At 45.1% G+C, this 24,193-nt stretch overlaps 1 protein-coding gene across 4 annotated transcripts in view; it reads left to right on the top strand.

The window, feature by feature from the left end:
• The window catches only part of LOC129853631 (oxysterol-binding protein 2-like), an 84,569-nt gene that overhangs the window by 35,848 nt on the left and 24,528 nt on the right, over nucleotides 1-24,193 (top strand). For 2 of the 4 annotated variants that reach the window (XM_055919886.1, XM_055919887.1), the window contains exon 3: nucleotides 20,992-21,245. In XM_055919886.1, the coding sequence (XP_055775861.1) occupies nucleotides 20,992-21,245 (254 nt within the window). Of the gene's footprint in view, nucleotides 1-8,120; nucleotides 8,505-20,043; nucleotides 20,065-20,991; nucleotides 21,246-24,193 lie in introns of those variants that run through there. The other 2 variants (XM_055919888.1, XM_055919889.1) reach the window with 2 other exon arrangements.

Raw genomic sequence — 24,193 nt, 5'->3', positions numbered from 1 at the left:
TGTGTGTTTCTCAGTGTGCTTGTGTGTTTCTCAGTGTGCTTGTGTGTTTCTCAGTATGCTGCGTGGGCTTGTGTGTTTCTCAGTGTGCTTGTGTGTTTCTCAGTGTGCTTGTGTGTTTCTCAGTGTGCTTGTGTGTTTCTCAGTGTGCTTGTGTGTTTCTCAGTGTGCTTGTGTGTTTCTCAGTGTGCTTGTGTGTTTCTCAGTGTGCTTGTGTGTTTCTCAGTGTGCTTGTGTGTTTCTCAGTGTGCTTGTGTGTTTCTCAGTATGCTGCGTGGGCTTGTGTGTTTCTCAGTGTGCTTGTGTGTTTCTCAGTGTGCTTGTGTGTTTCTCAGTGTGCTTGTGTGTTCCTCAGTGTGCTTGTGTGTTTCTCAGTGTGCTTGTGTGTTTCTCAGTATGCTGCGTGGGCTTGTGTGTTTCTCAGTGTGCTTGTGTGTTTCTCAGTATGCTGCGTGGGCTAGTGTGTTTCTCAGTGTGCTGTGTGTGCTTGTGTGTTTCTCAGTGTGCTGTGTGTTTCTCAGTATGCTGCGTGGGCTTGTGTGTTTCTCAGTGTGCTTGTGTGTTTCTCAGTATGCTGTGTGTGCTTGTGTGTTTCTCAGTGTGCTTGTGTGTTTCTCAGTATGCTGTGTGTGCTTGTGTGTTTCTCAGTGTGCTTGTGTGTTTCTCAGTATGCTGTGTGTGCTTGTGTGTTTCTCAGTGTGCTGTGTGTGCTTGTGTGTTTCTCAGTATGCTGCGTGTGTTTCTCAGTGTGCTAGTGTGTTTCTCAGTGTGCTGCGTGGGCTTGTGTGTTTCTCAGTGTGCTTGTGTGTTTCTCAGTATGCTGCGTGGGCTTGTGTGTTTCTCAGTATGCTTGTGTGTTTCTCAGTGGGCTTCTGTGTTTCTCAGTATGCTGCGTGGGCTTGTGTGTTTCTCAGTATGCTTGTGTGTTTCTCAGTGGGCTTCTGTGTTTCTCAGTATGCTGCGTGGGCTTGTGTGTTTCTCAGTATGCTTGTGTGTTTCTCAGTGTGCTGTGTGTTTCTCAGTATGCTGCGTGGGCTTGTGTGTTTCTCAGTATGCTGCGTGGGCTAGTGTGTTTCTCAGTATGCTGTGTGGGCTTGTGTGTTTCTCAGTGTGCTTGTGTGTTTCTCAGTATGCTGTGTGTGCTTGTGTGTTTCTCAGTGTGCTGTGTGTGCTTGTGTGTTTCTCAGTGTGCTGTGTGTGCTAGTGTGTTTCTCAGTACGCTGTGTGTGCTTGTGTGTCTCTCAGTGTGCTTGTGTGTTTCTCAGTGTGCTGCGTGGGCTTGTGTGTTTCTCAGTGTGCTTGTGTGTTTCTCAGTATGTTGCGTGGGCTTGTGTGTTTCTCAGTATGCTGTGTGTGCTTGTGTGTTTCTCAGTGTGCTGTGTGTGCTTGTGTGTTTCTCAGTATGTTGCGTGGGCTTGTGTGTTTCTCAGTATGCTGTGTGTGCTTGTGTGTTTCTCAGTGTGCTGTGTGTGCTTGTGTGTTTCTCAGTGTGCTGTGTGTGATTGTGTGTTTCTCAGTATGCTGCGTGGGCTTGTGTGTTTCTCAGTATGCTGTGTGTGCTTGTGTGTTTCTCAGTATGCTGCGTGGGCTTGTGTGTTTCTCAGTATGCTTGTGTGTTTCTCAGTATGCTGTGTGTGCTTGTGTGTTTCTCAGTATGCTTTTGTGTTTCTCAGTGTGCTTGTGTGTTTCACAGTATGCTGTGTGTGCATGTGTGTTTCTCAGTATGCTGCGTGGGCTTGTTTGTTTCTCAGTATGTTGTGTGGGCTTGTGTGTTTCTCAGTGTGCTTGTGTGTTTCTCAGTGTGCTTGTGTGTTTCTCAGTGTGCTTGTGTGTTTCTCAGTATGCTGTGTGTGCTTGTGTGTTTCTCAGTATGCTTGTGTGTTTCTCAGTGTGCTTGTGTGTTTCTCAGTGTGCTTGTGTGTTTCTCAGTGTGCTTGTGTGTTTCTCAGTATGCTGTGTGTGCTTGTGTGTTTCTCAGTATGCTTGTGTGTTTCTCAGTGTGCTTGTGTGTTTCACAGTATGCTGTGTGTGCATGTGTGTTTCTCAGTATGCTGCGTGGGCTTGTTTGTTTCTCAGTATGTTGTGTGGGCTTGTGTGTTTCTCAGTGTGCTTGTGTGTTTCTCAGTGTGCTGCGTGGGCTTGTGTGTTTCTATGTTTGAGTGTGTGTGTGCATTTGTATGTGCGCTATGCACATTCAGTAATTGCTAGCTGGGATGACTCATGTTCCCAGTGTATTGACTGGCAGCTGTATTTGCAATGTGCTTCAAGAGGCATAAATATGAAGTGTTGTGTCAGCCTGTAATTGCCAGATCATCAAGTCGATACATTCCACCCTGCAATAAAGCGGCGCTAGGCTCAGGCAGGAAGCAGTCACTCTCTGCTCCAACACTATGGTTAATTAAAGATCCTCAACTTCCTTGTGATGACTGGCTTATTATCGCCATAGGAGGAGATCAGACAATAGGGAGAGGGCAGGAGGAATGGAGATCTTATTTCAAAGGTAATCATGACGGTCATTTCATTTATAGTAGGAGGCATTACTTCTTGGTCAGCATCAATCTAAAAAAGAACATAAAGAAGATTTTTTTTAAATGCGAAAACATTCATTTGGCTGCCACCACCATAACTACTGTCCTCTTTAAAATTGGCCATCGCCCAGAGAAAGTTTCCTCCATAATTGCACATTTCTTGTTAAAAAAATGCTCCCTTTTTCTCAGAGAAAAATGTTAACCCCTTTGAACTGAGACACTTCGGTGGGTCTAAAACTAATGAGCACCAAGTATTTGATTTGATTGGGGCTGTGAGGAGAAATGTCTGGGTTTTATTTCCAAACGCAGTAATTGGGCTAATGAGAATGTTATTTAACAAAGTTTAAATGTCCTCACTTTGGTTATAGTCTGTGTTTCAGGCCGACTGATCTAGAATGCTGTGTTCTCTGCTCTCTTGTCTGGTTTACATCACCAGGGTTCTGGCGGGGTGAATAGGGCATAGCTATGCCTAGGGTTGCAAAGCTACAGGTCATTTACCAAAGTTACCAGAATCTTCAGTAATTTTGGTAATTAACAGAAAATCTATGGAAATCTATCTTAACGTTGGTCATTTATACTTTAATAAAACATTCATATATAGTATTCATTTTATAGTATTCAACTGCCACCAGCTTGACGACAAAACATTGGCAACAAATACATATTGACATAGTAAAATAAAACAAATATATATATTTTATGCTGAAACCCTCATATTAAACACCAATGGTATTCCCTAAATGTATGGTTTATATTTAAGATAATGTATTACAGCTTTGTCATTTGATTTTTTATTTAAAAATCCTCTTATTTAATTATTTCATAGATGTTACATGTGATATGGCCAGAGAGAAAGCCTGAGATAATTACAGACACCTGTGATAAACTGAAGTACCTCAAATGGCCACTAGATGTATTGTGATAGATTACATAAAATCCTTGAAAGATACCAAAATTCTGGTAATTTACTGGTAAACTTGGAAAGTTTCCACCTTTGCAACCCTAGCTACACCCCATTGGACTGGATGTGTTTACAGTAGGCTAACAGTAGGGTAATGCAGTATGACAACAGTGATAATAAAGCCTAATTATGTTATTTCATTGCAGTGTGTAGGCTGCTGTCTATTTAAGCAAAAAGGCATTGTAACCCTCTGTTAAAGGAGATCGTTAATTATTAAGGTCAAGTGTGATGTTAATGGAGGTAGCTGGCTTTCCTCCCTGTCCTCGTGGTACAAGCCTCAGGACATGTGCGTTCTGCACACCAGAACACACTTTCTCCCTCAGCACAGTGAGAGCCACCAGCACCCAACAGCACCGTCCGATCTCTCGCTGACACTATTACAGCTCTGTGTTCACAGCTCCTCTTTTCTCACTTTAGGCTATTTGAAATGTGGCTGCAGAATTTCTGGCACTGTGGCCAGAAAAATAACTGTCACTTTTACATTTGTTTCTTTAATCAAGCGAATAATACTAAATTCACCAGCAGGCAGCCTGACAGCCTCAGTACACTACACAGCCATTCCCTCCTCCTTGGGTTGAGAGAGATGTGGCGTAAAATACAATTATAGCCACAAGGGTCCAAGCAAATACTCTATGCATTTGTGTGTGAACTCTCCCTGTTCCTACACCCCCTCTCCCTGTTCCTACACCCCCTCTCCCTGTCCCTATAACCCCTCTCCCTGTCCATAGAACCCCTGTCCCTGTCCCTATAACCCCTGTCCCTATAACCCCTCTCCCTGTCCAGGGTTCTCCCCATAGAATGTAAGAGGGGTGCTGCGCCACCTTGTGGACTGGCTGCACCACTATGTAAAAACAAAGTACATGTTTTAAAAGATGTATATTTTCCTGCACCCCCTCTCCCTGTCCCTATACTACCGCTCCCTGTCCCAACACTACCTCTCCCTGTCCCTATACTACCTCTCCCTGTCCCAACACTACCTCTCCCTGTCCCTATACTACCTCTCCCTGTCCCTATACTACCTCTCCCTGTCCCTATACTACCTCTCCCTGTCCCTGCACTACCTCTCCCTGTCCCTATACTACCTCTCCCTGTCCCTGCACTACCTCTCACTGTCCCTATACTACCTCTCCCTGTCCCTGCACTACCTCTCCCTGTCCCTATACTACCTCTCCCTGTCCCTATACTACCTCTCCCTGTCCCTGCACTACCTCTCCCTGTCCCTATACTACCTCTCCCTGTCCCTATACTACCTCTCCCTGTCCCTGCACTACCTCTCCCTGTCCCTATACTACCTCTCCCTGTCCCTGCACTACCTCTCCCTGTCCCTATACTACCTCTCCCTGTCCCAACACTACCTCTCCCTGTCCCTATACTACCTCTCCCTGTCCCAACACTACCTCTCCCTGTCCCTATACTACCTCTCCCTGTCCCAACACTACCTCTCCCTGTCCCTATACTACCTCTCCCTGTCCCAACACTACCTCTCCCTGTCCCAACACTACCTCTCCCTGTCCCTATACTACCTCTCCCTGTCCCAACACTACCTCTCCCTGTCCCAACACTACCTCTCCCTGTCCCAACACTACCTCTCCCTGTCCCAACACTACCTCTCCCTGTCCCAACACTACCTCTCCCTGTCCCAACACTACCTCTCCCTGTCCCTATACTACCTCACCCTGTCCCAACACCACCCCACCCTGTCCCAACACTACCTCTCCCTGTCCCTATACTACCTCTCCCTGTCCCAACACTACCTCTCCCTGTCCCAACACTACCTCTCCCTGTCCCAACACTACCTCTCCCTGTCCCAACACTACCTCTCCCTGTCCCAACACTACCTCTCCCTGTCCCTATACTACCTCTCCCTGTCCCAACACTACCTCTCCCTGTCCCAACACTACCTCTCCCTGTCCCAACACTACCTCTCCCTGTCCCAACACTACCTCTCCCTGTCCCAACACTACCTCTCCCTGTCCCTATACTACCTCTCCCTGTCCCAACACTACCTCTCCCTGTCCCAACACTACCTCTCCCTGTCCCAACACTACCTCTCCCTGTCCCAACACTACCTCTCCCTGTCCCTGCACTACCTCTCCCTGTCCCTCTCCCTGTTCCTACACCCCCTCTCCATATCCATCTCCCTATACCCTTCTCCCTGTCCATCTCCCTGTCCCTATACCCCCTCTCCCTGTCCATCTCCCTGTCCCTATACTACCTCTCCCTGTCCCTATACTACCTCTCCCTGTCCCAACACTACCTCTCCCTGTCCCTGCACTACCTCTCCCTGTCCCTCTCCCTGTTCCTACACCCCCTCTCCATATCCATCTCCCTATCCCCCTCTCCCTGTCCATCTCCCTGTCCCTATACCCCCTCTCTCTGTGTCCATCTCCATGTCCCTATACCCCCTCTCCCTCTCCGTCTCCCTGTCTCTACACCTCCTGTCCCTACACCCCATGTCCCTGTCCCTACACCCCTTTTCCCTCTCCCTTCACCCCCTTTCCCTCTCCCTTCACCCCCTCTCCCAACCACCTTCAGGATATACAACTTTCTACCATGATGCCCTACAATACAAGTCTACTTTAGAGCAGCACATGTAGCAGCGTGTAAAATATCCAGATTGTTGCATATGTGCACAGGTACAAGTAACACCAGAGATCTTTGTCTCAGTCAGGAACCTGCTGTCAAAGCATTTTACTGTCCATTTTACAGACAAGCACTGTTTTTTATTTTATTTTATTTTAAATTTTCTTCCCTGTTTCGTGATATCCAATTGGTAGTTACAGTCATGTCTCATCGCTGCAACTCCCGTACAGACTCGGTAGAGGCGAAGGTCGAGAACAGTGCATCCTCTGAAACACAACCCAACCAAACTGCACTGTTTCTTGACACAATGCCCACTTAACCCGGAATCCACTTGCACCAATGTGTCAGAGGAAACACTGTACACCTGGCGACCGTGTCAGCGCGCACTACGCCCGGCCCGCCACAGGAGTCGCTAGTCCGCGATGGGACAAGGACATCCCTGCCAGCCAAACCCTCCCCTAACCCGGACGACGCTGGGCCAATTGTGCGCCGCCCCATGGGTTTCTCGGTCGCGGCCGGCTGCGACAGAGCCTGGACTCGAACCAAGAATCTCTAGTGGCACAGCTAACACTGCGATGCAGTGCCTTAGACCCTGCTCATGGTGTTTCCTTCCCAAAGGCAGCAGCAGCAGCTTGAGCAGAATTCAAGTGGATAACGACCACCATAAAAAAACTATGCTCATTAGCGATTCTCATTAGCGATGCTCATTAGCTCATTTGGACTGAGACAACATTGGCTGCTGTTTCGAGGGCAAAAGAGGCCATGATCAGAAGACAGCCAAGCTGGTGTAAAGGCATGTGTGTGTTACGTTATCATTGGGATACGTGTGTGTATCCATGTGCATCGCTGTAAGTGAGACTCTTCCCCTTCTTCAAGGTGCCCACACACATGCACAAACACACACACGCACGGGGGGAGAAATCCGTGCGGTGGTTAAGATCACCTTGGAATGGGGATGCAGCACACTGCATGAACCCTTGGCAGCCGTATCGAAATGATCACCTCCTCCCTTCCAAACACTGTGTGTGGAGCAGAGCATGCTGCCGAGGAGAGTAGCCGTACAGTAAACCTAGTGTCATATCTCTGCTATCACATCTCTGCATTGACCTTGCCCTTTCTAGAGAATTGCGCAGTGGTCTGATAGCTGCTTTTTGTCTCTTCAGGAAAGCTGGACGAGGGAGCGAGGCAGAGAGAATAACAGAGACGTGAACGGTGGCAGATTGTTTGACATGTACAGTACCAGTCAAATGTTTGGACACACCTACTCATTCAAGGGTTTTTCTTTATTTTTACTATTTTCTGCATTGTAGAATACTAGGGAAGACATCAACACTATGAAATAACACACATGGAATCATGTAGCAACCAAAAAAGTGTTAAACAAATCAAAATATATTTTATATTTGAAATTCTTCAAAGTAGCCACCCTTTGCCTTGATGACAGCTTTGAACACTCTTGGCATTCTCTCAACCAGCTTCATGAGGTAGTCACCTGGAATGCATTTCAATTAACAGGTGTGCCTTGTTAAAAGTTAATGCGTTTGAGCCAATCAGTTGTGTTGTGACAAGGTAGGGTTGGTATACAGAAGATAGCCCTATTTGGTAGAAGACCAATGTACAACGTAGAAAATAGTAAAAATAAAGAAAACCCTTGAATGAGTAGGTGTGTCCAAACTTTTGACTGGTACTGTATGTCCTTGACTGTAGTTTCCACATGGGGTTATCTCATCGTCACCCACACACACACCTGCACATGGTGGTAGTTCTGTGAAGTGCTGTCCCTGTGCTAACTGCACAGATTACAGTGAACTATTGACTTATGCCGTCAAGCAGAGAGGGCTCTCTCGCTCCTTTCCTCCTCTTCTCCTTTCCACTCGCTCCACTGCATTGAGAAGAGCATGTGGATGAGAATTTGTTGTGATGTGAGTGTCTGCGCAGCGTGAGTGTGTGTGTTTGGGTTTGAGAGGTTTTCAGAGAGGAAGAGAGCCAGCGCTAGGAGAGGGAGGGAACATGAATGCAAGAGGGGGGGCACCTGCCTCACTCCACTTGTCATTGTGTGCGGGAGTTCAGGCGTGTGTGTTTGAACAGTGTGTGTGAATGTGTGTGTGCGTACGCTGCAATGCTGATTAAGGAGAATCGCTGCTGCCTCCGCCCCCCCGCGCCAGGATGATGTAGCGGCCCAGGGCAGTGTCGCGTCTCGGGAGCGCCAGGCCTGCGGAGCAGAGAGGAGAGAGAGAGGGGGATGAAGGGCCGGGGCTGCTTGGAGCCAGGGACAGTCCACTCCTTCTGCAACTCGGGCTGCCTCGGTAAACTGAACCAGGGTCAGTACAGCAGCTACAGCTCAGCCTCAGGAGGAGACAGCCTCAACACTCCTCTCACTCCACCCCGAAGGAAAAACTCAGCCTGCCATCTCCTCCACCTCGTATGCCTCGGAGGTATCCATCCATCTGTCTGTATTGCTCCGGTGCGCTCTGGCTTTTGTCTTTATCCCGTGCTGCTTGTGTCCGGCTGCAGCCTGGCCGGCGTTAGGGCTCTGGATCATCCTTCTCCTACATAGCAGCAGCAGATTTGAGATGGGTGAACCTGGGTTTATTAGAACACACCTACCCCTCCCTCTCCTCTCTCCCTTCCTCTCGCTCCCCCCTACCTCCCCACCACTCTTCCTCCACTCCATCCTCCCTTTCTCTTCCCCCATTCACTCCCTCTGTCTTCCAGCTGCTTCACCTTGCATTTGAATGTAGACGTGATGTAATATTTGAATTTGTAACTAGCTAGTCCCTAGCTGTGCATATCTGCATGCCATAGTTGTGTCTGTGCATGTACAGTATAGAGTGTAGAGCATTAATAATACCGGTAGTCCTTATGACATTGGGGATTGTAAAAATGCAAGGTCCTGCGGTCCCCTGGGTCCTAGAGGCCCTCGCAGCAGAGTCATAGAGAGGATGACCACACTGATGCAGTTCAATGCGGAGTATGATACTGCACTAAAGTATAGACTAACTACTGTATTAATCTATAGGCTACTGCATTTTGATGGAGGTCAGTTTAATTATGATTAGTAAGTGTGAAAAACATGCAATAAGTTATTGTTAGGGGATTGTACGTTTCGCACAGCAATTTATCAGTCCAAGGTTATATTTGGTTCTTAGTTTTCCATGTCAGCGGTGTGCCAGAGTGTGTGTGTGACTGTTAGTGCAGGCCTGAGTAACTAACTAAGCATTGTTTGTTTGGTCAGTGAATGTGAGGTAAAGTGATGGGAATGAACTCCATTCATGTCCCACATCACTGGAGTTTACAGTCTGTTTCCAGTGATGTGTTGAGTGAGTTGAGCTGTGGTTGCAATTCTGTCAGTTAAAGTTTTTTATTTTCATTGTCATCATTTGGTCCTTTGTTTGGTCAAAAATGTTTCTCTCTTTCTCTCCCATACCTCTCTCTCCCCCCTGGAGGCAGTAGTGATGGCTTAGTAGGACTGCTGTGTGCTCTGCCCTGGGCTCTAAGTAGTCTCTACTTTTCCCTTTATTTGTTCACCTAGTTGACTTTGGAGGCCATGTCAGGACTCACGAAGACAAGCTTACACACACAGAGTTTTGAATTGCTATCCTTGTGTATTGATTCCCATCCAAAATCCAATTTTCCCTAACCCCACCATAATGCTAAACCTAACCTTTTTTTAGCTAGGCAAGTCAGTTACAAACAAATGGGAACAGTGGGTTAACTGCCTTGCGCAGGGGCAGAATGACAGATTTTTACCTTGTCAGCTCAGGGATTTGATCTTGCAACCTTTCAGCTACAAGTCCAACACTCTAACCATTAGGCTACCTGCTGCCCCTAACCTTAAAATCTCTACGGGATTGGTGTCCTCCCCGCGGGGCGGTTGAGCTAACTTAGGCAAAAGTGATTAGCATGAGGTTGTAAGTAACAAGAACATTTCCCAGGACATAGACATATCTGATATGGGCAGAAAGCTTAAATTCTTGTTAATCTAACTGCACTGTCCAATTTACAGTAGCTATTACATTGAAAAAATACCATGCTATTGTTTGAGGAGAGTGCACAATTATGAACATGAAAATGTATTAATAAACCAATTAGGCACATTTGGGCAGTCTTGATACAACATTTTCAACAGAAATACAATGGTTCATTGGATCAGTCTAAAACGTTGCACATACACTGCTGCCATTTAGTGGTCAAAATCTAAATGGTACATTATGGCCTTTCTCTTGCATTTAAAAGATAATGGAACAATATATATATATATACAGTATATATATATATATATTTTACCAGATCTAGTGTGTTATATTCTCCTACATTAATTTCACATTTCCACAAACTTCAAAGTGTTTCCTTTCAAATGGTATCACGAATATGCATATCCTTGCTTCAGGTCCTGAGTTACAGGTATTTAGATTTGGGTATGTCATGTTAGGTGAAAATTGAAAAAAAGGGCCGATCCTTTTTACCCTAACCTTAATTGTAACCCTAAACCTAACCCCTAAGCCTAAAATAGCACACACACACACGCACGCACGCACACACACACACACACACACACACACACACACACACACACACACACACACACACACACACACACACACACACACACACACACACACACACACACACACACACACACACACACACACGCATAAACAGGAGAAAATGTGTGTGTGTAGGCCTATCCTATATGTTCACTTCACACACATCTGTATAGGATGTGTCAGATGCCTCAACCTGCGGATGTCAATTATGATCAATAGTTGAACTCTCCTGCTGCTCTCCATCTACTATAGATCCAGCTGAAGTTGTGCTGAATTCCAATGTGGGTGCCATGATCCATGTTATATTCAGTCCATCTTCCTAACTGCTGTAGCTGGACCATAATTATGGGCAATGTTTTGTGAAGCCTGTTCCTGTTATGCAAATCCAAATCTGGACAGCTGCAGCTGAATTAACTGTTGCTAGCCCCTTGCGCGTTTTAAATGTACATTTGAGTTTTTGCTTTTTGTGCTTCAGAACTCTCTATGCACAAAGAGTACATTGAACAATTTCCACCAATTACATGAAATAACCCGGTATATGGTATAAATGGTATTTCGCCCATGTCTAGACTGTAGTATACTGTAGTGTTTTTGTGGACATTACTGTAGTATTAATTAAAGTGTTTTTGTTTTATTATCTTTGACATATAAGTGCAGGCTTTCTCCTTGAGGAAACCTACTGGAGAAATACTTAAAGATTTTCCATAACCTGTACGTAGGTAGGTAGGTACTGTAGGACAGGGGTCTGAATGGAGAGTTCAGTGCTTCTGCTCTTTTCTATAACCTGTATGGAACACAATATGGTCTATACTTGGTATGTAGGTTTCACACTTATGGGTGGCACAAATTGGGATATGGGGGAGGGGAATGAGCAGGGTATATGCAAATTAAAATAATAGTTCAAATGATGTAGTATTTTTGCAGACTAGTGTCTTTACAGATATTTCTGTAGTATTTATTAGTGTTTTTTGTGGATAATACTTTAGTACAGGGTTAGGCAACCCTGTTCCTTGAATGCCGGGTACTGTAGAATTTTGTTCCAACTAGTCACCACACCCAACCTACTGAGCTAATTGATCAGTTCAGTGATTGCATACATTCAACACACATGGTCTTCCAGGTCGGTTAAATCAAACACATGAAGTGCCTGCGGCACTCCAGGACCAGGGTTGCCTACCCCTGTAGTATTTACCATAGTATTCTACAGTATACAACATAATTCTAAAGGTACTACACATGATCGAGGGATACTACAGTGTGTAGTATAGTATTCTACAGTATACTACAGAATTATATAGTAAGTACTGTAGTGTTCTATAGTAAACTGTTATATTTTTTAATGAGCGTGCCCTACAATGCAGTGTAACTGACACTCAGCTACAGTCTTTGCATGCATTTCCCTTCTGGTCTCTTTAATGGCTGTCTGTCATTGGCCCTGTCATCATGCAGCAGCAGAACCCTACAGCACCACTGTGGGTCCCCAGTCTCCAGTCCAATCCTCCCACGCTTTCCCTTCCCAGCATGCACTCTCACGAGGACGACCAGGTGCCACTGAGGTGCTGAATTTGCATTTGGAGGAGGAACACTAATTAATGTCCATGCCTCCAGAGCGTGGGAGGCAGAGCACAGGGCAGTTTCCCCTCACAGTCTCTCTGAAGCTGTGTCCCAAATGGCACCCTATACCCTGTATAGTGCTCTGATCAAAAGTAGTGCACTATATAGGGAATAGGGTGCCATTTAGTACACAATCGGGATGTGCTGTGGATCGATCCACAAACTTGTAAAGCCTGCTACACTATGCCAGGCAGGAAATAGAATATCACCCCTCTGTCTAATAAACATTAATCTAGATTTATTTCAGTGTTTTATTTTTAATATTTTTGCTGATCTTTTGCTCTATTGTAAGATGTGAGTTACGTGGCCCCTTGCTCACCAAACCCTGGGTTTGTTCTTATATCGTGTTCAATATTCTACTAGAAGTGTACTGCAGAGGGTGATGGGTTGCTCTGCACAGTTCCTAATTTGGGCGCTGTGTTACTGGGTTTAACCTGCCGTCTCCTCCATTTGTCTTCACTCGATGCATCTCAGGGGTGCCCAGCAGACAGTTAGCAATTACTGCTCAGGATTACACTCTCGTCCCACCCCAGGCCCAGAACGCACCGCTCGCACACTCCTTTCATCCATCCTCTCCACTATCATCTATCTATTCACTCACTCTGATGCTCTGTCTCTCTATCCCATCCCTCTATTCTCTTTCAATCTCCCTCTCTCATTTTACGTTTTACATTTGAGTCATTTGACAGACGCTCGTTTCTAGTGTGACTTACAGTTATGATTTATGATTTTTATTCGGATCCCCATTAGCTGTTGAAGAAGCAGCAGCTATTCTTCCTGGTGCCCACACAAAACATAGAACATGACAAAATACACAACACTAATGGACAGAAACAGCAACAAACATTTCAACTAAGAACACTACGACTAAAGAACGCTATGACTCAAGAACACTACGACTAAAGAACGCTATGACTCAAGAACAATATGACTAAAGAACAATATTTTTAAAAAAAAATTATAGTGCATTTAACTTAAGATGGCTAGGTGACGGTCACATATCACAATTGTAGTAAGTCAATTTTTCCTCAATAACGAAGTTGACTGAGATGTCTTATTTGAGATACTCTTTGAAGAGGTAGGGTTTCTCTCAGCTCCCTGTCTCTCTCTTCTCCTTTCTGCCAGTGGCGTGATGAATCTGACTAACACACACAGGTACTAGTCGGCACTAAATATAACCTACTCTCCAGATTACTTGGGTACGTATTACCTACCAAGGCACCATTTCTCCATCCACTGCCTCCTGTAACCTCAGGTGTGCGTGTGGTTTGGGATGTAAGCTGGATGAGGTAAAGTACCCTTCAGCTTGAGTCTCTACTTGGTATATATGCAGCTGAGTGGAGCTGAGCTCTGATATTATTTCTGAAGTGGGATCATTGTAATGGGTTTTCTAAAAAAACACGGCATTGAATACCAATTAGTGTCACTGCAAATGTTATTTGGTACTGTATCGTTAGCTTTTATCTGATTTATGCACCGAAGACATTATCTTTATCATGATGATCTGTTAATAATTATCATCTCATTATTACCTTATCATTATCACCTGTCAGTGTGATAGTACCGCATCACTCTGCCAATTACACAGCCTCTCTCTCCCTACCTCTCTCCCTATCTCACTCTCTCTCTGTCAGACCAGAGATGGACAGACCAGGGAAGGGATAAATGAGCACTTTGCATGCTAAAAAGGATGTGTAGGGAATGGGAGGTTTGAGGTTGGGGCAACCTAGTCAGATACAGTGGGCTCCACAATTACCGGCAGTGCACAAACACTTTAAAAAATATAAACAATATAATTATAGAGATAAACTCAAAATACCAACATGTGAGAAATACAGTACTTTATTAATGTTTCAGTGGAACCCAGGAAAATCATTTGTTGATTTAATTAAAAATCAATGTCCTCCAAATTAAGGTTTCACAATTAATGGCACCCTTAAAGATTATTGTAAATAACATCTACCAAAATTAAACCAGGAATTCAATTCCACTTATTTAAGTTTATCTTAGTCTTACAGTACTATATTGAGCCATAAAAAATATATATCTGCCATAAAAAAATGAGGTACCACTCATGCAATATCCCTTTGTCATCCAACACCATAAAGGAAACAAAAGAACTAGAGGTTCAAAAGAGACAGATGGGCATAGACCTTCATAAATCTGGTAATGGCTACAAGAAGATCCACAAACGATTGAATATACCACTGAGCACTGTCAGGGCATTTTGTTTTTAAAATGTTAAAGATATGGAACAGTTGAAAACCTCATGGTTAGAGGATGCAAATTCATTTTGCCCCCCAGGATAGGGAGGAGGATGGTGAGAGAAGCAGCAAAATCCCCAAGAATCACTATGAAAGAATTGCAGGCCTTGGTGGCGTCTTGGGGTCACCAGGTTTCAAAAAGCACCATCAGACGCCACCTCCACAACCACAGGCTCTTTGGAAGGGTTGGTGGCTTCCTTTTTAAAATGCCTTTCCCTTTGTTTGATATTCAATACCAATTCCTCTGCAGGCCTACATTTTTGATAGATGATCAGTCATGATAATGACTTTATGATGCTGAGATTCTTACTGGGCAACGATTCTTTCCTTCCTCTTTCCTTCATCGCTGGCTCACTACCAAAACGAGTTCACTTTTTTGAAATCACTAGAAACATTCCAGCCTTAGTTCTACATCCTAGTGTGAAAGCTCTCATTAAGCAAATAATAGTCTACCAGTAATACCCCTCTGGGATTTTATCCCATGAAACCATTGTTTCTGTTCCCAGCAGGTATAGCCTCTCCCAGTAGCTGTGAGGTGAGTGTGGCAATGATGTTAAGGTGGGTTGACTGTTATTATGAGATGCCAGGATTCAGATTGCATGCCTGAGGTTCCGGAAAGGCAATTAGTAATGCAGACACCCTGCTGTAAGCAGATCCTCCACTAAACAAATAGGCCTAGTTCTTGGTGCATGTGACAGTTTATTTTTAAGTTCCATTACTTGGCTGGTGAACTCCTTGGCAGAATGAGGGTGAATAATGATAGCAAGTCTTCGCTGCAGAGTTCCTTTACTTTACCTGCTCCTAACTTCTGTTACATTCAAGAGTTCCTAACTTACATGCCCCAAATCACCTGTCCCAAACGTATAGCTCCGCTTTTCCAACACCTCCGTTAGTGAGTGGTAGACAATAATAGAGGGTTATCAGTGACCTACTAACAATCACGCCAAAGCAATAATTGCTCTAGACCTAAAATTATCCTCTCTATATAGCAACAAGGACAGTTCAGATTTAATACATTTATTGTCTGCTCATAAATGATTTAAGAACATACCCTGGCCATATCCTGTTCCTGATGGTCTATGTATTCCTTCCCTACAGCCCCACTCAGGCCTCTCAGTCCAGGGGGGCTTTGGGACATCCTGACTTTATCCTGCTTGCGTCGCTATAATTTCAGCCTGTTTATACAGTGCCTTCGGAAAGTATTCAGACCCCTTGACTTTTTCCACATTTTGTTACGTTACAGCCTTATTCTAAAATTGATTCAATTGTTTTTTCCTCATCAATCTACGCACAATACTCCATAATGACAAAGCAAAAACTTTTTTCTTTTTTTTTGCTAGTTTGTAAAAATACAAAAAATGGAAATATCACATTTACATAAGTATTCAGACCCTTTACTCAGTACTTTGTTGAAGCATCTTTGGCAGCGATTACAGCATTGAGTATTCTTGGGTATGACGCTACAAGCCTGGCACACCTGTATTTTGGGAGTTTCTCCCATTCTTCTTTGCAGATCCTCTCAAGCTCTGTCAGGTTGGATGGGGAGCATTGCTGCACAGCTATTTTCAGGTCTCTCCAGAGATGTTCAGGTCCGGGCTCTAGCTGAATCTCTCAAGGATATTCAGAGACTTGTCCCGAAGCTACTCCTGCACTGTCTTGGCTGTGTGCTTAGGGTTGTTGTCCTGTCGGAAGGTGAACCTTCACCCCAGTCTGAGGTCCTGAGCGCTCTGGAGCAGGTTTTCATCAAGGATCTTTCTGTACTTTGCTCTGTTCATATTTGCCTCGATCCTGACTAGTCTCCCAGTCCCAGGGGCTGAAAAACATCCCCATAGCATGATGCTGCCACCACCATGCTTCACGGTAGGGGTGGTGCCAGGTTTTAATCCAGACGTGACGATTGGCATTCAGGCCAAAGAGTTCAATCTTGGTTTCATCAGATCAGAGAATCTTGTTTTTCATGGTCTGAGAGTCTTAAGGTGCCTTTTGGCAAACTCCAAGGGGGCTGTCATGTGCCTTTTACTGAAGAGTGGCTTCCGTCTGGCCACTTTACCATAAAGGCCTGATTGTTGGAGTGCTGCAAAGATGGTTGTCCTTCTGGAAGTTTCTTCCATCTCCACAGAGGGACTCTATAGCTCTGTCAGAGTGATCATCAGGTTTTTGGTCACCACCGTGACCAAGGCCCTTCTCCTCCGATTGCTCAGTTTGGCCGGGCAGCAAGCTCTAGGAAGAGTCTTGGTGGCTCCAAATATCTTCCATTTAAAAATGATGAAGGCCACTGTGCACTGTCAACTGTGGGACCTTATATAGACAGGTGTGTTCCTTTCCAAATCATGTCCAATCAATTTAATTTAAACAGGTGGACTCCAATCAAGTTGTAGAAACATATCAAGGATGATCAATGGAAACAGGATGCCCCTGAGCTCAATTTCGAGTCTCATAGCAAAGGGGCTGAATACTTATGTAAATAAGGTATTTCTGTTTTTTATTTGAAATACATTTGCAAAAATGTCTAAAAACTGTTTTCACTTTGTCTTCATGGGGTATTGTGTGTAGATTGCTAAGGATTTTTTTGTATTTAATCCATTTTAGAATAAGGCTGTAACGTAACAAAATGTGGAAAAAGTCAAGGGGTCTGAATACTTTCCGAAGGCACTTAGCATTGTGGATCAGGACCGCAGACATTGCTGTCGTGGCAGCCATGCCATGCCATTCCCCAACCATGGCCAGTGCCAAGGCATACCCTGCTGCCCCATAAAGAGAGGAGGATGAGATGGTGTTGATGTTGGAGTGTTTCTTCGGTGTTGGATTCTAGGGGCTATATTAATCCCCTTCATCCTACCTGGGGGGATGGCTCTGCTCTGCCAACTTTCCACTCAAGATGTCTCTGCTCAAACCTGACTTACTTGACTTAGGCCTTATCCTCTTTGCCCACTTTGGAGCATAGGACATCCATCATGGTTCTCCACCTCACTCTTTTCCCCGCTCTACCCTGCTGTATCCTATAGTATTATATAGGCTATACTATAGTAGGCAGTGAGTCTCTCCATAGTCATGCCTCACCAAACATAGACCTATTATTCCCCTTCCGTCTCTGTGGTGCCTCCTGCCCTAACTGAGCCTAACTACTCTAACGTGGGCTAATTCAATTCCAGGTCTGGGAGATTGTCATGCGTAGGGTTATTCTGGGTTCCAGTCTTTGTCACTGCTGGGTGGACTGTCTAGCTCTGCCTGGTTTTGTCTTTTCCTTTGGCTGGACAGTTTTGTCTCTCTGTGCTTCTGCACACAGCGTGGCCATTCAGCAAGCTCACGCATTACATCACCTGGTCTGCACAGTCAGTCACTGTGTGTCTAAACTGGTTCTGCCTGCTCACTGGTCACTGCCCACTGGGTGAAGATGGCGGTCCAAGGGTGCAGACATGGTGAGAGTCTTCGTCTTTCTTTTCCTGTCTTGTGTTTCCTCGCACTGCCTACTCTCTTTTCTCTCCTCCCTCTCCCTGGACGTCTCCTCTTACAAATAGGAGGGTTTGTCTTCCCATCTTTAGGGATTACTGGTGGACAATTGATCAGCACGAAGAGAGACGTCTTGTGTTGTCATTGTTCAGTCTCTTTAACACTACCAAACAGTTAGGAGCAGAGTTATTTTTGTGGTCGATTTTGTGACTAGTCATATGTTGGTCTTGGTTTGTCATGATTGCCTTTTGTTGTGGTTGCCATTTCTTGTTATTTTTTTGAGGAGACTGTCTGTTGGTAGCATGTCATTCTGCCAGATCAGATTGTGGTAATTGCCAAGGCTCCAGACTGTCAGCAGACATACAGCCCCCTGGCCTGTGACTGAAACTGAGTCGCTTTAATACACTTACTGCCTGGTTCTCACTGCTTATGGTGCTGCTGCCTGTCTCTATGTAGAAGTAGAAACGGGGTAGCAGCGCCTTCCAGGCTTTGTTGTCAGTAACGTGTGCATGTGAGGGCTGCTGGGTTTTGGCGTCTCCGGCGTGTTGTAAATGTGTTTATCAGTAGGTTTGGTCACTTGCTCTGTGAGGTCAGAATGAGCTGCCATGTTGCTAGTGGGAGTGTGGAAGTGTAATTGCCTATGTGACATCTTCCTCTGCAAGCTAAATGGACACTTTCACACCAAGTGACATGCTTTGGACATTCTAGGGCTAGGCTGTGCATGATTACTCCGTGATATAGCAGAGATTAAGATTAGGAGGAGAAGACTAAGAGAGGAAGAACAGAAGAGGACTGACAGACAGAAAAGTATGTCGATTCTGGAATAGTTTGTTAAGAAGGGAGAGTGAGACCACAAGAAATAATACAAGTAGTAGGGACAGGAAGCTAAGAGAGGATAAGGGTGGTCGACGAAAAGCTGAAATACCTTCAGAAATGATCTGAATGTAACTGTCAATTTAACATCATTCTTCCATGTCTTCCTGGAACCTGGGGTGATAGTATGTTTCCTGATACTTCTGGATGGATTCTAGGCTGAATCAACAACCCCTTGATCCTCGTGTTGAGAGAATCTTCGCTCCTTTCAGAAATGTGAAAGACCCTCCTGTCTACTCAATAACCTGCCAGAGCTGTAGAGGCTGTTTTCCAAGGCTCCAAAGTCCAGGCAGTGGAACAAGGGCTCTAGTGTTGAGGGTGATGATACCTTACCTCAGGTTTTAACTTACTCCAATAAGTCACATGTCTGCTGTGAAAAGGTTCATTTTAGTTCCTATACATACAGTACTGTAGCTTGTAACTCAAAACACACAAATGTGCATGAACCCACTGCCACTGCTATAATGCACACATTACCAACACATAATACCGTAAATATGATTTCTCTGTTACGATTGTCCAACTTGTTATGTTATGCTTAATATAGTACATATCATCTCCAAACCAATTTCCATAATAGTAAAATCTGCTGGCATGCAGACAACAAACACACTGTCACTTTGTGCACCTTGGCTTAAGAAAACAGTGGAGAATAAACATTTAAAAAACATTAATAAACATGAATTGTTAAGTGCCTTGCTCAAGGGCACATCAAAAAAAAATTCACCTTGGGGATTCAAACCAGCGACCTCTCGTTTACTGGCCAACCCTCTAACCTCTAGGCCACCTCTGATTTGCCTCAATAAATCATCTGTTCTACCCTGACATTTAAAGGGTGTGTGTTTGTGGAAACGCATGTTCTTGATGTGGTTTCTCTGGAACAGATAGGCTAATCAGCCTCTCTCTGATCAAGTCATATTTTGTTGCCCTAAGGTTGCTTTACTTTATATCTTACTCTTCATGATGGTGGCCACCACCAGGGTCATTGCACTGACTGTTAAATCCATCCGATCCCAGAGGATTTCCAATAACGCCTGGGTGGGCTATATCGGGTTCTGTGTATGACCTGGTGGGTATTTCTGTCCCCAGTGAGAGTGTGTATAATGTTCGGACAGACGCTGACACACTGTTCTCATATGTTCAGAGTGGCCCTGAGTAACCTCTCCACTGTTGCCACACTTCACTACGACAGAAGTCACCACTGCAGCAGAGCAGAGGCCCACGGAGGGAATGGAAGACTGCCTCATGTAAATACCCTGACTCGGCTTAAATACATTTGTTCTGCTTCCGATGGATTCACCATTGTCTGTCTCTGGAATGGGGCCATTAAGAGAGAGATGTGTGCGTCTCGGTCTGATTGTGTGTTTGTCTAAGTCTGTGTGTCTGCATGTGTGCTTTGTGTTAGTAAGTGGAAGTGAAACTGGAAACCAGCTGTAAAATCCAGCCAAAGATCATAGCAATTAACACACATTTTATCAGTGGAAGTTGTTACTATTAAATTTCATTTTTATATTATATCTGAATCTCTTCGTGGTTAAGTCATAAATAACCCTGCGTATTTTTGATGCAAACCTGTTCTTCTATCCGTTCCGTGTGTGTGTGTGTGTGTGTGTGTGTGTGTGTGTGTGTGTGTGTGTGTGTGTGTGTGTGTGTGTGTGTGTGTGTGTGTGTGTGTGTGTGTGTGTGTGTGTGTGTGTGTGTGTGCGCATACGTTTGTGTACCTCTTTTGGAATGTGATGAATCTGTAACCAAGCAGAGCAATCAGTCGACCATAGATTTGTCTCATTTAAGATCTCCAATCATATATTGAGGGGCATCCGTTGGCTGCCTGTCTGAATGAATTTAACACAGACTCTACTGCTGGTGAGCCCACTGCACTGTCCTCCATTGTATGTGTCTGTAGTATGTCATCCATGACAAATGACATGTCTTAGAGAGATCAATAAAGGGAGATGGAGTCATGAGTTCATGCAGCCCATGGGTATTGGGCTTAGAATATGGATTTTACATTTTAGATGAATTGATTCCAAATAGCATTCAGTGGATCATGTCTTGCTCATGTTGGTCGGTTTGTTTGTTGTCTGTCTCTCTGGTGAGCACCCTGCAACCCCATTTCCCTCCTGTATTCCAGTCTCTTCTTATCTGACCTCTGACCTCTGACCTTCCCTCTGTAGATGACTCAGGGGACGAGGAGCCCACGACCCAGTCGGACCGCAGTGAGGGGATTCAGGGCACTCTGAAGACCCTGATCAGCAAGCTTGATGACCTCGGCACGTGTAATGACCTAATCGCCAAGCACGGGGCGGCCCTGCAGCGCTCTCTGAGTGAACTCGAGGCGCTGAGAGTCCCCGTGGAGGGAGGAGAGAAGGTCAAGGGCGTCAACGAGCGAGCCACCCTCTTCCGCATCACCTCGAATGCTATGATCAATGTGAGTAGTGAGACTTAAGGGTTCTACACATCTATCCAACTATAGCTAACCAACTATGGATGATACGTTAGGTCGTTTATTCCCAACTCAGACCAACCTCTACACGTTGAATAAGGACCAACTACGAGTGACTATGTCCAGCGGCAACCAACTGACGCTACACACCGGGCAAATTGTTTCCACAACCGTCCATAGACAGTTGGGTTGGCTGTAGTTGGGTAGATGTGTAGAAGCCTTTACATGGCAATGGTTAGGCCTACTGTGTGAAGGGTGACTAGCATTCTCAGTGCTATGGTATGATAGATGTGACAGGAAGGACACAGGTCAGCATTGTGTATATTGTAGTGGTCGGCTTAAGATTCTTAAATGCTCTAGCAAATGTGACGAGAAAGGGAAAAACTTCTCAGGTGGTACCTCTTTCTAGCACTGACGTATTGTTTACAGTATGCCACCCATCCAGTTACAGTATGTTAGATATGTGCAGGGGTGTTGTTAGCATCGGAACTAGCTGTTCTGTTGCTATTGTCACCGTGACCACAGAGAGTCATTTCCATTGGCCAAGTGGTATTATAGTGGACTAGAGGGCAGAGGAGAGGAGAGGTCGGTACTGAAGGAGTGATACCGGATCAGGGCTGGTTGGGGAGGACAGGAATAGTCTTGCCCCAACCCCAAACCTCCCTGGACCCTCCCAGCCCAGAGACCTGAGCCCAGAGAGGAATCCCAGAGCCCCCTCTACCTCCACAAGACAGACATGCTCCTACAGGGGCCAGACGCTACACAGACAATCAGAAAAGGTTTGTGTGTCTCTTCTACTCCTCTGCTTGGCTTTGATGTGTTTGACAATAAATAGCCTTGTTTTGTCTGGGCCACAGACTGCTATTTCTGTGGTGATGGGTGTCTGACACATGGGGAATGTTCCCATAACATTGGTCACTGGTAGGTGGGATAGTGTAGCCAGGGCACATGTACATTTGACATTTTAAACCTGGCTTGAACTGGCTTGAAGCTTGAACTGATACTGTGAGTAATGATGGTGTGGGTGTGTTTGCTCAGTTGAATGAGAATCAACCAAGTAATCCACAGGAGTTCAGCCCCATTTAGAGTGTGCTAAATATGTGTGGAGAAGTCTGCACTTTTATCACGGATTTTGTAGTCGTCACTCTAAAGGATGAGCTTTTTTTTCCTGCACACAGTTAATTACTGTTTTAATTAATTGGAGTGGGAACTGAAAGTTACTGGACAGGCAATAAAACATGCCCTGTTGGATTTCCTATCTCTCACTGTTAGATCTGGAGACGGTGTGGGGAAAGTGCTGCTTCAGGTTGGTTTATGCAAAGGAAGGGGGAGTAGAGAGCCTAGCTATTTGGTCACAGCTACAGTTGTTGTACCCTTTTTGTTTGCATTAGCATTTGGCTTGTGATGCAGGTTGATATTGACACTTACATCATTTAGCAGGCACTCTTATCCAGAGCAACTTACAGTAGGGAGTGCATACATTTTCACATACTGGTACCCCATGGGTATCGAACCCACAACCCTGGCGGTGCAAGCGCCATGCTCCACCAACTGAGCTATACGGGACCATATGTCACCAACACTGTCCTTTTTCTTCACTAACTTGGGGGTTGGAGGTGGTTGAGCGATGTTGGTCTGACCCTGAAGAGAAGCTTGGGCACTGGTTCATTTAGGGGTGATGTAACTCCTCACGTGTTGTGTGCCAGTGGGGAGGCCTGTGGATTGGTGTGGCTGCTGTGTCGGTGAGGTGGCACAAGTGTGTGTTTGTGTGTTTGAGTTGTTGCGTGCGTTTGCACAAGTTTGCAATGGGTTCCCCTTTCCATTTAATGTTATCTAGCCATATGAAACCTCGAAGGAAAGTGACACTCACCCAATCGGGCTCATTCTGTAAAGTGAATCAGGACATTTTATTCAGCACTGACTAAAATATGTTAAACCTGCTTGATTTTCATCATTATTCTTTTCACTACACTTCAGACATGATATTCCCCAACCGGAAGTTATATGCAGCAGTCTGTTTAAAAAATAGATTCAGCAGAAAAAATGTGGAAGCAAAGTCGGGTTGAAGTTGAGATTTAGTTTCATATGTGCCTGAAGAGCAGACGGAAGTAAGTAGCTCCGTCACATGATTCACTTTCAGTCTGAATAGTAAAAACAGTACACTTCATACTTGACTGCTGAAGGTAAGAGGCTGTTATTTAGTTACAATAGGCTAACCCTGCTTGTCATTTGGCTGTGAATTGTAAAATCACTGAAACACTGAGTTTACACTTCTGGTTTTGGTGTCAGGTCATCAGCAAGTAAGTAGCCTAGTCCGAACCAGAACAGCCCGCAAAGCAGGAGACCTATTTCTGTAGCATGAGGCAGCTTGATGTACAAGACCACGCCGTGGACAGGACGTGGGACTCGGGCTCGTTGCTTGTCAGTTAGGCTAACGTGCAGCTCTCTGATTCATTCATGTGATAGGCTATACTGTTAGATCTAAACTCGTAACATGTTGATTGGTTGCGTGCACAACGCAGCACTTCAAAATAAACACCCTGTACATTCAGATATATTTTTACCAAAGCACCATGTAGGTTAATGGTCTCCTAGTTCTGCATCTCTATTCTAAATGGTGGTGGGTTGGTGTGAAATATTCTATTATTTTGAGCTACAGGCTCAGTGGGGGGGATATATAGAACCCTGACATGTCCCTGTTCCCTCTGTCTGAGGCCGATATGTCCTATCTGTGGAGCCCACTGATCTGAGAGGACACAGATTATCTGTGCTCTGTGACACGCGTGGCCCTCAGCTACACACCACAGCCAGAACGATTGCCAAGTGGTTTCAGCTAGCCAATGGCCTGTGGCACCGGGACCAAAGAGGTTTTTAATGGGTGAATGCTGAACAGGATGCTGCACTGACTGCATAACAATGTGCTCATAGGATCA

The sequence above is a fragment of the Salvelinus fontinalis genome, chromosome 4 (assembly GCF_029448725.1).
Source record: "Salvelinus fontinalis isolate EN_2023a chromosome 4, ASM2944872v1, whole genome shotgun sequence".
NCBI lineage: Eukaryota > Metazoa > Chordata > Actinopteri > Salmoniformes > Salmonidae > Salvelinus > Salvelinus fontinalis.
Note: the sequence above shows the minus strand (reverse complement) of the source record. Positions and strands in the feature narration are given on the sequence as shown.